General features: G+C 38.5%; 1 protein-coding gene across 3 annotated transcripts in view; it reads left to right on the top strand.

Annotated features, from left to right (window-relative positions):
- The window catches only part of GALNT18 (polypeptide N-acetylgalactosaminyltransferase 18), a 213,247-nt gene extending 199,321 nt beyond the window's left edge, over positions 1 to 13,926 (top strand). For all 3 annotated transcript variants that reach the window (XM_021544857.3, XM_021544858.3, XM_021544855.3), the window contains one exon: positions 13,446 to 13,926. In XM_021544857.3, coding sequence (XP_021400532.1) covers positions 13,446 to 13,592 — 147 coding nt within the window. In that variant the 3' untranslated portion in view covers positions 13,593 to 13,926. The remainder of the gene's footprint in view (positions 1 to 13,445) is intronic.
- The last annotated feature ends 251 nt before the right edge of the window (positions 13,927 to 14,177 follow it).

Below are 14,177 nucleotides of genomic sequence, written 5' to 3'. Positions count from 1 at the left end.
ATTTTGGAAATACTTTTATGCTGGAATGTTTTCTAGGTGTTTGACAACTCATGTAGTTCAGTCTGTCTCACCACTTTTTCATTTAATCAGAACAAAGAGCTTGTAGCAAAAAAAAAAAAAAGAAACAGTAAGTGATCAGAAATTAGACAAGGCAGAGAAGATAGAGGCAAGAATAAGAAAAAAGGTCAGAATTTTAGTAAAATATTCTTTGAAACACGGTCTCGAGGAAGCTGCTTTGGCAGGATGAAGCATGAGGAAAGCAAAAGCTCAGGCTGTGAGCTGGTTTTGGCGAGGAGCAGGTGCAGACACTGCTGGCAGCAGCTCCCCTGGAAGCCAGCAGCAGCTCAGCAGTATTTGTCCCTGTGCCCAGTGAAGCTGCTGGGGCTGCTGAAGGCCAGAGCACCTGGGCAGGTGAGTCCTCAGGAGATCTGTTGGTAGAAACTGCTTGTGGCCATCGTATCCGTTCTCTGATACATGATTCGTTTTGTTGATGTTCTGGAGATTCTGATTGTATATTCTCAGTGCTGCAATCAGGTTTTTCAGAGGACTAGTCCCATATTTGTGGAATTTTAAGAAGTCTCTCAGTCTCCAATCTGATTTCCCAGGTTTGTTGCTGATGCAGAGTCAGTTGCCTGCCCTACAAGTGAAATCTGTCTCTACGTGCCTCACCTGGGTGGTAGCAGATCAGTAAGAAAGTTCACTTACCTCGTTAGGGCTCCTCCAGAAGCATAGCAAAGGCAAAAGGAGGAAGTTTTTCTGTAATTACTCTTTCTCTTGAACTATCCTGTTTCTGTTCAGCAGGACAGGTATGTGACTATCCTATTCTAACCTGATGAGCCATGGTCTCGCTTTTTGCTTCTTTTGAGAAATGCAACAGGGGAGAGCTCTGTGTAAAAGGAGGCAAAAGAAAAGACACCAGGCTGAGCTAAAAATTGGGATTAATCATTTACAGCTGTTTCATACTTAGTTAATTTAAGCAATTCAGCTTCCAGTGTGGTTCCCATAGAAAGGTAGGAAGAATCTGCATCTATAGGGATGGACACTCACCACATCCTTCATGGGAGAGAGAAGATGTGCAGGTCCTGCTCTCAGCACCATCCTGTTCCCATGTCTTCTGATAACATTCCTTATGCATGGTGTGCAGAATTGTGATTCTAGTCACTACTGAAGGTTTCCACAGGATGTCTTCCCATTCATAAATGCTTGGAGGAAGTGGTTTATGCTATGGCCAGAAACTGTAAATAAAATTTGTTGCTGATAGCTGTAGTTACAATATGTATATCCTAAAAATAATAGTAGGAATTGCTTGGGAAGGAAAAGAGAAGACAGACAAGCTTATTAATTACTGAGTTGTTACAGGTATTCCTCAGATAAATATGATGATTTCGATTTTACATAAATACGTATTAGGTAATAGATAAGGAGATCTTCTGTTTAGCTGTATAAAGAAAGAATAGACCTTAAAATTACTGAATTTACATCTTGTTCCTCCTGAAGACTTTTGCATTTAAATTACTCTTACCCACCTTTATCTAATGAAAAGAAAGGTTGTGCAGTACTACGTTACCCACTGCCACAGCCCAGGGAAGTACAGGAATGCAGCTGCATAGCAAGATTAAACTGATGAGCTGGGAAGCAAGAAGGGAGTCTCTGTACCAATTTCAGATGCCCCCTTGCTGAGCACAGAGTGCAGAAGCAGAGCCCAACACCATTTTACAGCAGCCTAATTCTAATGTCCGCTCCTGTTTTCATCCCATCCATTAGCCAAGGACATCAGCATACAAGAGGGATTAATTTCAGGAGAGCTCTGTGTGTCTAAGGGAACAGTGGCCCCCATCCACTTCATCAGGTTCTTCCATTATGGGAGCCACAGGCTGGCAAAGCAGCATCACTGATTGATCAAGAGTTTGCATTAATGTGGTGTTTCTAGCAGCAAGGGATACAAATACTCTCAGTATGTCTCTGTAGTTCAAGACAGCTGTACTGCTGTAGAACTGTGTAATTAGGCAGTGCTGTTTGCATGGCAGCTCAGAACAGAAAGGGATGATCCTCTTAAAAGAGATACAGACTTTGATCCTGCAGGAGAAATATAAAGAAAAACAGAACCTAATTATTCAATTACATGAGCCAACAGACTACGTTAAGCCCTGTATTTTTAGTGAGGCAATCTGATTTTTAAGTAACTAGTATTGCCAAGTGTGGAGTTTTGAACCTCACCCATAAAAAAGCACTTCCACAAACCCCACAGTTCAGTGTTGGTGTAGAGGTCCAGCACATCAGCAGCATTTCTATATTTAGGTATTCTTTGCCGATTTTTTGATCAAATATTACCCCAGGTTGCCTGTACTTAATATTTGAACTAACTGGATAACTGCACAAGGCATTATAGCTGGAGAATAAGGAAGATGAACCATTGTTCTGCTTAGACATGAGAAAACTAGAGTTAATGCTTCAATTTGCATTTTTCTGTAGTAAATTGGTCTCTAACGTGTAACTTAATATTCTTGTCATATTTTAACATGACAATATGAATTTTAAAAGAGGTGTATCAAAGTATTTATTTTTTATTCACCATGAACTATGTCTTACTATAAACATTTTAGTATCATTTATGCAGAATGGAATGGAGAAGTAGAAAACTCTAAATGCACACAAGCTTTCTCCAGTTTGAATACTTAACTACAAGTTAAAAACAAAAATGTATATGTGAAAAACATGCACAAAAATATGGACTAGAAATATTACTATATGATATTGTGTTTTAACAACTGATTAGATTTGATTGGCAATTATTCCTAACTGATGCTAAATTTGCTTCTTAATTATTGCCGTAGCTAGTGGTAACCAAAATTTCATTGTATCAGTTTAGTTTCCTATTTGGAGTAATTTTCTAGCAGAAAGTTTTAATCTTTGCAAACTGGTGTAGAACTTGCCAGCTAGAAAGTTTTTGTGAAATGCAGCAGTAAAACAAGATTTTAGTGGGTGCATTTCAAATATTTTCTAGCATATCACATTATGCAGTATTTACTCTCCTGAGAACTACATTTAAGCTCCAAAGACACTTGTGCTGAATTAATTTAGAAGGAAGTTAACACATACTCATGTTTTTCGTTCAAAACAGATACCCTATTTGCATATTTCAGCATCTAATTTTAAATGCCACCTTTATTCACAAAGAAATTATTTGTTCAAGTTGCTCATGGTTCTTCCTAATTTCAGCTGTCCAGGTAGGCTGCATCCAACAGCTGCAGGTGTCAGCTGCTGCCAAGGCACTGCATGGCATTGTCATGGCAGGCATGCAAAGCAATGGCCAAATCCAGAATGTCTCCTACAACTTGAGTGATAACCAGCACTCACCAAGTGAAGGGCTTGAGTTTCAGGGGATCTGAACTCTGCTTTTGGCTCCTCCTTTACATTACCATGCCAGTCTCTGCTTGGGTTCTGCATTCCCCAGCTGTGGAAGGGATGGAAGAAGTTTTGCTGTTATTATTTCTAAATTCCCAGCTGAAAGCAAAACTCTGTCCCTATCAAGTCAGTAAAAGTTGCATCTTTAATCCCAGTGGAGACAAAATCAGTACGTACGTAAGCAAGATATGGCTACCAAGTAATCATCTACAGGCTGAGATAAGAAGATGAGAAAAATATTCCCTTGGAAATCAGATAAATCAGGATGAAAAAATTGACAAGAAAAAAGTGGTTGTTATTCTGTGAAATGATCAGGCCATCAAGCCTGAAACCAAGAGTGGTGACACTCAGTATATCAGACAAAAAAATAGATTATTTTCATTACTGTGTGAGTAAACTGCACAAGGTTTATGCTGCAGCAGCAGCAAGGACATTACTTTCCCAATATGAGTTATAATCAGATTTGTGTGGTTAGTGGGGAAAAAGCTATTTTCAAAAACTAGACACTATGATCAGAGTCCCAAGCCTAAAATCCCATGTTAGACTATACAGATCAATTGAAATACTGGTGCAAATTCATTTCCTAATTTTCTTCACTTTGCATTCAATTTATTTCTTAGGCCCTAGAGACTGGTTTAATCATAAGCATATAATGATAATGCAAGTAGTTCAGTTTCTGGGTTAAAATGCATTAAGCCTCCTTCTTATGGAGCATTCAGATTAGAAAACTTAGATTAATTAAATATAACACACACACAAAAGAAATAAAATTGTCATTTGGTATTTTTGTATTCCAAGGGATTTATTTCTCACAAATAATCTCATTTAAACCCCATAAACCTTTGGAAATCTGTTAGCGTGTCTGGGAAAAATAGAAAAATCTTGGGTTATAAAAAAATATAAAAATCTTGGGTTTCCTAGTTGTGCTGAAAGGAGTTTCTCATTAATCTGTCTGAAGAAGAGTAACTAGGTGTAACCTATGCTAAGGCTGGTAAATAGCAATATGAAGTTGTGTTCTTCACATCAGTTGTGTATTTAAAAGACACGTAGAAGTGGCACTTAGAGCCATGGTTTCGTTTGGTTATGAAACAGATAGTGTTGAATTAATTTGTTGAATTCAATAATCTAAAAAGTCTCTTGCCACTGAAACACTTCTCTAATTCTATGTACCACAGTGATATTACTTTTACTAAAACCAAACAGGAAGGCAAAACCTAGGAATATACCATTTCCTACATCACAGATCAAAAAATTAATTAACTGGATTAATTACCTCATCCAGAAGACTGCCCCAGGCAATAGGGCAGTGCTTGCTGTTCCACAGAAATGAGCTCTGTTGTGAGCCAGCAGTTCTCTGTGAATCCAAGAGGAGGATTCCCTTCTTGACCCCTGATTTGCTCTCTTTGAGAAGATTGAGGCTTGATTTGTCTGAATGATCATCTCAGCATGCCTAAAAAAGAGTTAGCAGCACTCTTAAAATTAATTCAGCCCATCAAAAATATCAGTCAGTCACTGAACATTGATGTCTGAGACAATGAATTCAACAGGTTTCCTATACTCTCATAAGTCATCAATAGTTGTAGCAAATTTTTAGTCTAACACTCCTTTTTTCCTTAAAACCTTTGTTTACCAGTTCCTCACTGCTGTTCACAGGTAGGCATACTTTTGAACACTAAAGGCAGGTCACACTAATTTTCATTCCCCTACTAGGCAAAGTCCTTTTTTTATTTCATGTTACTACATTTTGTAATTCCCCACCATCTGAATAGTCAATCACACTTTATAACATCTTTGTTGCTTTTCTCTGTCTTACACTTCAGACATCTTGAAGCAAGCCTAGATCACAGCAGATGAATCAAGCCTGAGTTGTTTGCAGAAATAATTTATGTAATCTCAGAATGAAGAAGGTAACTGTTCTGAGCTTTTCACAAAATGCAGTATTAAAATAAATAAAGCAAATTTCTCTAGCACTCATGTCTTTTTCAAGATATTGTTTCACTACACAAGCAGCTGTTGCATGGCACAATAAATGAAAAGAAAGTAAAGAATTCTGGGTTTTAGTTAGAGAAAAATTACCCTGCAGAAAACATTGAGTAAAGCATTAACTTTGGATATTTTCTATAGGTCAAGTCTCACACACAACTCCAGAGGTGTTTAAAATGCAGGATTTGCCTACCTCCAACTCTTCTCCTTCTAGAGGGAGTATAAAATGTAGCAGTTGTAGTTGTTGCTGTGAACTGACATAGTTTAGAAACACATATCAAGTTCTAATTTAGTACTTGAGTATCAAAGTTGGAGCACTAAGTAGCCAGTGAGCATTGAATGTGGTGCATTCTGAATCTGGAGTTTTCTGAATGCTACCAAGTAGGATAAGCAGGCAAATTAGGGAAAAAGAAGACACAAGTGTGAACACCATTCCCTTTAGTGATAAGGAAAATAAAATCAGAAATACCAATCTGTGAATCATCCCTCACCAACATGCATCTCTGCAGCTTACTCCTTTAAGTTCCCAAAAAGGCAATTATTTCTGAGTCCTGTTACTGGTTACTCAGGACAATTGTGGTCAGAAAAACCAAGCACATCCCCCTCAGCTGCAGAGCATCAAGACAGTTTTTCCTTTTCCACAAACAACTTGCTAGGTAGTCCTGCCTCTCAGAAGATCAACATAATGCATCATCATCTGGGTTTGCTGCCAAATAAAAACCAAACAATGCATTCAGCTGTAAACTCTGCATTTAACTATAATTATCAGGGCTATGTATGGATAAAGGATTCCCTTTTTAATCTGCTTTCCACTCTACCACAGCCACGCCCCACCCCTGAGACAGTGTTTCATAATTAATTACAAAAATCACATCATACGCCTAGGATAGTTATTTCTGCATGTTTTTCTAGCATGTCAGGAAGATTTCCTGGCCACTGCTGATAGAGTAATAATTTGTGTTTACTTTCTGAAAAATCTCTTAGTCTGGCTAATATATTTTTCTCCAAAATTTATGTTTTTGTAGTCTTATCCCAATTTTCTGTAGTAAAATACATTTCCAGCTATCATATCCTGAAGAGCTTCTTGGTATTTCTGTGAAGGTTTGAATTTAAGTATTTTCAAGTTATCATTTTCTTAATCTTTCTATTAACAGGACTGCAACCTGTTCTAAATATGTTTTTATTTTTTAATATATGTAGAGAAATGTTAGTGATAGGTATAGATCCATGTGTTCAATTTTTAATTTTTATGCTGCATGTCTATAATTTCTTTTCTATTCCAGTTACATTTTCTGTATGAAACTGCATTTCCTTGTACCAGGTTTAATTGCTTTTATTTTAATACCTTAATTAACAGTGTGGTGTATTTCTATATCCTGGAGAGAGTAAGCAAATCAGACCATCAAATCCAGACTAAACAAAACAGAAAATGATTGCACAGACATCTAATTACTAAAACCTGCTCTGGACATACAGATGAGGCTGCTTCATTTGATTTGTCACAGCTTCAGTATTAAAAATCTAGTGCAGCATTGTGAAAATTTAGCATTTATGATCATGTAAAACTTGAGCACTCGGATGTCTTGGGAGAGGAATGAGACAAAATTGTGATGTAGACATTGAAGTATCTGTTGAATGATGTATCACTGTCAGAGGATGTTTCACAGGATTTACACACTGAGTACCAGCAAGTGGATGTAAGTGCTTGGGTGGAGACCTGACAACAGAACTTGAGTGTAGGAGGAGGGAAAAAATTTACTTTTTCCTTAAGAAATGGTTTGGCTGATCCCTATTATAGCACCATTTAAGTTTACATTGTACATAGTAATTAGTTTTGTTTAATATTGGAAAAATAGTTTCACATTTTAAGTGAGTCATTCACATTTTGAGTTTTGTAAAAATTCTCAATTGCTTATCTACCCTATAAATAATGATCCAAATAGCTGAACAGATAACAATATATTTTTAATATATAAACCTGCTGTATATGATACTTCACATACATAAAAGCAGTTAAATGCACCTTATTTTCACAGCACTCATATAAAATATGTTAGGAAGCATGTATTTGAGTAAGGGCAGCTATCAATATACTTCAGTGAGAAATATTTCAATTTAAATAGTTCAAGTTAATTGATTAAAGATTTGAACAGCAAAAAAAAATGTTATAGAGCATGCTTTACTTACAGCACACCTGTCAGACAAAGAGTTGGAAAATTTGTCATACTTCTTTGGATTCAAGAGGTTAATCAGTTACCTCTGTATTATATATAACTATATCCTTTATACAGCTAAAAATCAGAAAATTTAAACTGAATAACATCATCCAATATTTCCAAGTAACAGGCAATACTGAAAATGCATAAATTACTGGATGGGATAAATTATTCCCATCTTCCTGTGAACATTTTGTTACTGCTTCAACATCCATACAGAAGTGAATCACACAGAGGAAAAAAAGACACCTTGTATAATTTGAGTAATTTCCTTTAGGATTAAATTTGGTGTACCAACAGTCACTGAAAATTTACCCCAGTATTCTGGGGAAATGCATGAGGAGTTCAAGTGTTCTGTTTGGAGTGGAGAGTGTCTCATACACCTCACCATAATTCTTTGATTCAAATGTATCAAAGCAACAGCAAAGATTGGAGTTTCTGCCTCAAAGGCAGAGTGAGCATGTAAATATTTGAGGTCACTGAGTGAGATCCAAATAGAAAATTAATAGACTAGAAAATACAATGATTTATACAGTGTATGTGATAGGAGACTGGATATACTTATTAACCTTTTAAGACCTTTTTCTGAAATATCCATGTTTAGGCAAGTATGTTTTTTCTCTTTCAGGAAGAATAACATGAGCTTCATTATGATGAGCAAAAAGCAGGTTTAAACTCTGAAAGGAAAAGTGTTCACTTTAGAATAACTTCTTAAAAATAGCCGTCAGTTTGATTTTCAGTAATGCTGACAACCTCCAACACTCATTTAACATCCCTCTTCTCTACAAGTGACCAGGTATCAGCTTTGGTAACTATGAATTTACCACCCTCAGTAAACCAAAAAAGATCCCATAGAACAGTTCAGCACAAACTGTCTAATTACTTTGCACAAGTTGCTACTGCAAGGGCTTGCAGGCATGTCAAACGGTGTTCTTAAGTGCCATTTTATTGGATAAATTCTGCCTTAATGAAAGACTGGGAAGGAAACCCCTTCCACACAGCAGAAATGCAGAAAGTGCAGTACTCTAAAGGAAGTCAGAAGCATTGCTTTCCACTCTGTGTACCAGGATGTTGAGTTGAGACAGTATTAACATTAAAAGTACACTTACAAAGCACTCAATCAGTTTTCTGTGTGTCTGAGTGCCAACAGGAGCTGAGAACATTGGTGCTTCTCACAGGAATTGCATCAATTTGCTTTGCAAAAACCATGCAGTTTGCAGTCAAACCTGTTAGTGCTGACATGTTCAGTCTATTTTTTACAGAATAGTTGACCTGGATGCTTCTTTATCCTCTTGAGACTTCTACTGCCATTGAGCTCTCTCATCATCAGTGATCTTAATCCTAATTCTGTTCAGTTGCACAGAATTTCTCTTGCAACGTGTTTCAGCCTACAGAATTATGTTTAATGTTTCGTGATTAAAGACATTACCCTAGGCTATCAATTTTTGCCTTTAAATTGGAAAGTGGAGATCTTGCCTAGAATGGGGAAAGGCACCAGATGGGCAACTTGCCTTTCACTGAGCGTGTGGGTTTATTGAGGGTAGAATGAGGACAAAGGATGGTACAAACAGTGATGAGCATAAACTGGGGAGGATACAACATATGATGGGCATATCTTCATTTACATGGGGAAGGGGGGAATCTCCAGATGACACTTTTATGCAGTTGTAGCTTCCCAAGGCATATTTGGGTAACTTTCCTTGGGACTGCCTCCCACATATTTGGCTTTAGGGTTCCAAATGCTAATGATGACAACAGGCTGCAGAAACCACTCAGGAATTCTGTAATTTGGAGGCCAAGCCAGTTAGAGGGGCAAAAGACAGTGTTAGCTTTGGATGCCTCAGTTCTGCCTGCTCAGTTTTTTCCTGGAGTTACTCAGTTCTTGTGCTTTAATCCTTACACAGCTCACTAATTCAGGCCTTGCAGCCTATATGAGGTGCACTGTCAGCAGCCCAGAGCTGACAGGACAATACCACTGTCCTAGGTTTAGATTGGGCATATCAAGAGATGAAAATGAACACACTTAAGTAGAAAAATTGTGGCAAGCACATTTCTCTCCCTATCAGGATTTTTCATAGAGGTGCAGACAGAGAAATGAAAGAGAAAACAATTTCTATTTCTGCTCCTTGTTTTTCCCATGTGGAATGTATTTGGAGAATTGTTTACCTGGGGTGAGTGCTTGGTTGGATTCAGGTGAGGATTGTTTGAGCCTGATGGCCAATCCAACCCACCTGGGGCTGGGTTCTCAGAGAGGGTCACAAGTTGTGTTAGAGTCAGAGAAAGTAGTATGTAGTTTTAGTATCCTCCTTTTATATAGTATATTGATGTATTTTAGCATAGTTATAATAAAGAAATAATTCAGCCTTCTGAATTGAGTCAGACATTGTCATTTCTTCCCATTGGGTTCGCCTGCATTTACAATAGAAAAATAACAGGAAATTTTAAGTAACTGACCTTTCTCCCTGTACTTCAGAGCAGTTCTTTCATTTCTATGCCTGCTGAAAGCATCTAATGCTGTGTACACTGCACCCACTCTGAGGGCTGAAGCAGTGGCTCTGCACAGGCTTCTCATCTCTTAGAAACAGAACAGCTTAGCTCCTAACAAGGCTTGGGAGTTCATGTTTCCCTTTTGTGGTTAAGAAAAGCACATCTTTCTGGAAGCATCTGTGCTCTCTACAATACTCAATTCACACATATTAGGCAGTACTTAATTTTGGTGTCTCTTTTGTACTCCATACAGCAGCTCCAGTGTACTCAGCAGGGTGGTTTTCAGTAGCCAATGCAGTGCACTTCCTCCACATCAAAATGAGCTTCCTTGGCTTTTTATGTCCCAATTCACTTGTTTCTGTTAAATAAAAGCCATATTTCACATGAGTGCACATCAGAAAGAGTGAAGGAGTGTGAAGGGGCTCTTCATATGTTTGTTTTTGGTTGCTCGCTTGTTTTGTTTTTCCTTAGGAATGGTTTACACCTTGTTTGTGTAGCTGCCTGTATTAAAGTGTTTCTCATGAATACATTTAATATAACACCTAGATCTGCTCTACAAAATTTAGAAAAAAACAAAAAACATTGTCTCCACTGTGAACATCCTCCTTCCTCTACCCCCAAACCCACATAGCATTTGGGCCCATTCAAGTGAAAGAAACTCTTAACCACTGAAACAAATGGAAATTAAGCAGAAAACTTCCAACTCTGCATGGCAGTCTTTAAATCTTAACACTGTGCCTTCCTCTACTAACAGAGCTCCAAGTGCTGTACTTCACAAAAAAATTGAGAGAGGGGAATTCTGTTCCTCTCCTTATGCCAGTAAATTTGAAATGACAGGAGAAGCCTAAGAGTACCATGCACAGAGTCATATCCCAAGTCCAGAAATGAGGCAAGTAATGGACCCAGCTAAGTTAGTTTTCTAACAAGATAAAGTGGGACAACTTTCTTCAGCTTCCAGTGCAGGTTCTGAGCTGAGAATGTCTCAAGTACCAAAAGTCAGATGAGAGACAACCAATAAATGAAAGATACAAAACTAGTTTACATAACTAACAGCAACACAAGCACCTCCAACATCAGTTGAAAACAACAAATTTAATCTTGATTTTGGGTTTAGGCAGAAACATTTTTAAGGTGTAATTCCCAATTCCCAGTTTAAGCCAAGAAATCTGAGATGCCATGCAACACTGAGTCTACACAGTGGAAAGCCACACCCTACAGCTTTAATCAAGAATAGAAAGGTCATGTTATTCTAGAAGAAAAGTTAACTGTTCCTTTCACAATGAGAAAATACCCATTTCCTCAGAGTTTTATGTGTGAATAACCCAGTTCAGAGCTCATTAAATTAACTTGGAGAAAAAAAAAGTCAGCCTCACTACAGTGATCTCTAGAAGGCCAAAGTAACCAAGGGAATGGGGGAATGAGGTTAGTGATGGGGGGGTGTAGTGTGGGTGTCTAGGATAAGAGAAGAAATGGCATATAATAAAGTATTGACAAAGTATTCATCCTAGTTTCTTCAAATTTCTTGTAAATCATGCCATATTACTGTTTTTGGCTAGTTTGGAGTTTATGCTCCCACCAGGCAGTCAAATTTAACTACTGTTATTAATACAAATGTCAATAACAGTGATGCAGCAGTGGGAAAATACAGTTCACTCAGCATTTCATTATGGAGGTGTATTAAAATGCCTCTGCAAGCCTGTCTGTCTAGGAAAGTAATCAGTGGAAATTTTATCAAGGCTGCACATAGACCTACCAGGAGGATTTATGGGAGCCACACATTTTGAATTTTTGTGGATTATTCTAGAAATGGTCCCTCTTATCCAAAGCTGTATTTAAAATGTGGAGCTTTCAAACCTAATTCTGTATTTCATTAACCAGGCCCAGAACGCTATTTTAGAAGTCACACCTTAGAGAAAGCTCTTGCTAAGCATTACTGATGGAATAGGAAGGGACCCTCAGCCACCTCTCTGAATGAAGCAGAACCTGTACTGAACTTGGGGAGCAGCCTGCTCTGAAACAGCACACAGCCTTGTTTATGCCAATATCCTTCCCAGTCCTTCCCAGTTTATGCCAATATCCTTCCCAGTTATGACTTTATAATGCAGGGTATAACACAGACTTGAACAAAACTATGAGGTGGTGAGTTTTTGTATGGAATCACATATTTGGGTTTTTTACAGCAACTGTTTTTTCCCCATTGTACATATAAGCAATTTCAATGCTTCTGCTCTTTCCATACTTCAGATGTACAAATCTACACCAACTCCTTTCTTTGATTTACAGATTGAGCCAGTAATTCTCTACGCAAGTGTCATGGTTTGATGCTAGTGCAATGCCAGTGCCCCCATGAGAACACACCTTCCCCAAACAAGTGCTGTGAGATGCAATCAGAGACAGAGCAGAGCAGGCTCGAGCTTAAAAATAAAGAAAGTAAATTTATTAATCTACAACTATAATAAAAGACACTGAACTTTCCCCCTCCCTCCACGCAATTTCCAGCAAAACAGTGAGACAAAATTTGGACCCTCAATCAAGTTACCACCCCTCAAATAATCAATATTCAATCCATCAGGGGAGAGAGGAGTCTCTCTTGCACCATAGACCCCCAGGAAACACAATTACAACCTCTGGTGTTTTCCATGTCACACATGGCACTGCCCGGAGAAAATCTGCCATGGTGACCTCTCCTCTCCATGTCACAGTGCTCTCACCACCGTGCATGGACCGAGACTGCTCACAGGGTTCATTTTAAGGATGCTTTGCCAAGGACCAAAGAACAGTTTCACATTTTGGGACAAAAAGTCCCCCCCATTTTCTTCTCCCCTGGGCCCAAGGGTCCAGAGAACAGAGATCTTCTTTTCCCTGAAGGCAGAGAGCACCACCACACCCTCCTCAACTTCCTCTGTTCATTCCACTCCTGTCACTCTCCTGGCTCAAACCACTGCATCCCCCTAAAATGCAGTCTGTGTTCCAGGAGAAATTGGTTCAGTCTATGGCTATACAAGAAAAGTCCAGCCAAAAGCCACTCCATCATCTCCTCCCACTTCTTCTGACATCTTGGACCCCAGGCCATCTCTCTTCTCTTTCAGATCAAGGAGGATTAATGTTTCACAAAGCTTTCATTGTCGAAGAAGGGGTTAAAAGTCTCAGAGATTTTAATCAGAGATTAAACCAGCCTGTGACAAAGGAACCTTCATTCCAAATCCAGCGCTTATCTTGTCTCTAAGTGGAAAGTTTTTCACAGTAGATGGACACTGGAATGTTCTATGGCTTCTATTACTCCACAGTAGCAATGCAGCAAGGTCAGTGTTTAACACAAACACTTCTTTTTCTTTTTTCCCCCAATCCTTACAGGGAGGTCCTATCCAGAACCGAAAATCCAAGCGCTGCCTGGAATTGCAGGAAAACAATGAAAATGAATTTGGATTTCAAGTGGTCCTTCAGAAGTGCACTGGACAACGCTGGTCCATAACAAATGTCCTGAGAAGCTTATCATTATAGCAGACTAAATTTTGTACCCATTTCTTTTGCTACTGTGTAGCAAGTACTGCATTGTCTCCTGCTGTACTGTATTCCTCCTGCTCCCCATCCCCCCAGTTTCTTCTCTCCTCTTTTTTGTCTCTGATTTGATTTTGAGAGTGTGGTGAAATAGGGTTTGTGGGCTGGAAATAAGAAGTTGTTTTTTTTTCACAATGATGTTTTCACAACATTTATAGAGATGCTGAATGACAGGTGACGGGTAAGCTATCCTAAAATATTTTACAACCGTAAATATTAAGCAAATGGAGAATATTTATATCTCAAGCTTTTATTGAATAAAAAAGTCCAAATACTATTACTGTGTAGGTGTCTCCATGGAAATCCATTTGGAAGTTAAGTGCTGGTTTCATTCCTTTCATTAACCCAAGCCTGATCTCGGCGTGTTGCTTCAGAGCATCAGAATTGTCCAGACTTTTGATAAAAAGTTCTACCTGCACACCAATAGCTACAACAAGGGAGGATTTTCTCCATTCTTTCTCTCTAGTCCACTGTAGCTACTGGTGCACAAGTACAGGGGAAAGGTCTGGGGTGTGGATGTGTTATGCC

Source organism: Lonchura striata, chromosome 6, assembly GCF_046129695.1.
Source record: "Lonchura striata isolate bLonStr1 chromosome 6, bLonStr1.mat, whole genome shotgun sequence".
Classification (NCBI taxonomy): Eukaryota; Metazoa; Chordata; class Aves; order Passeriformes; family Estrildidae; genus Lonchura; species Lonchura striata.
Note: the sequence above shows the minus strand (reverse complement) of the source record. Positions and strands in the feature narration are given on the sequence as shown.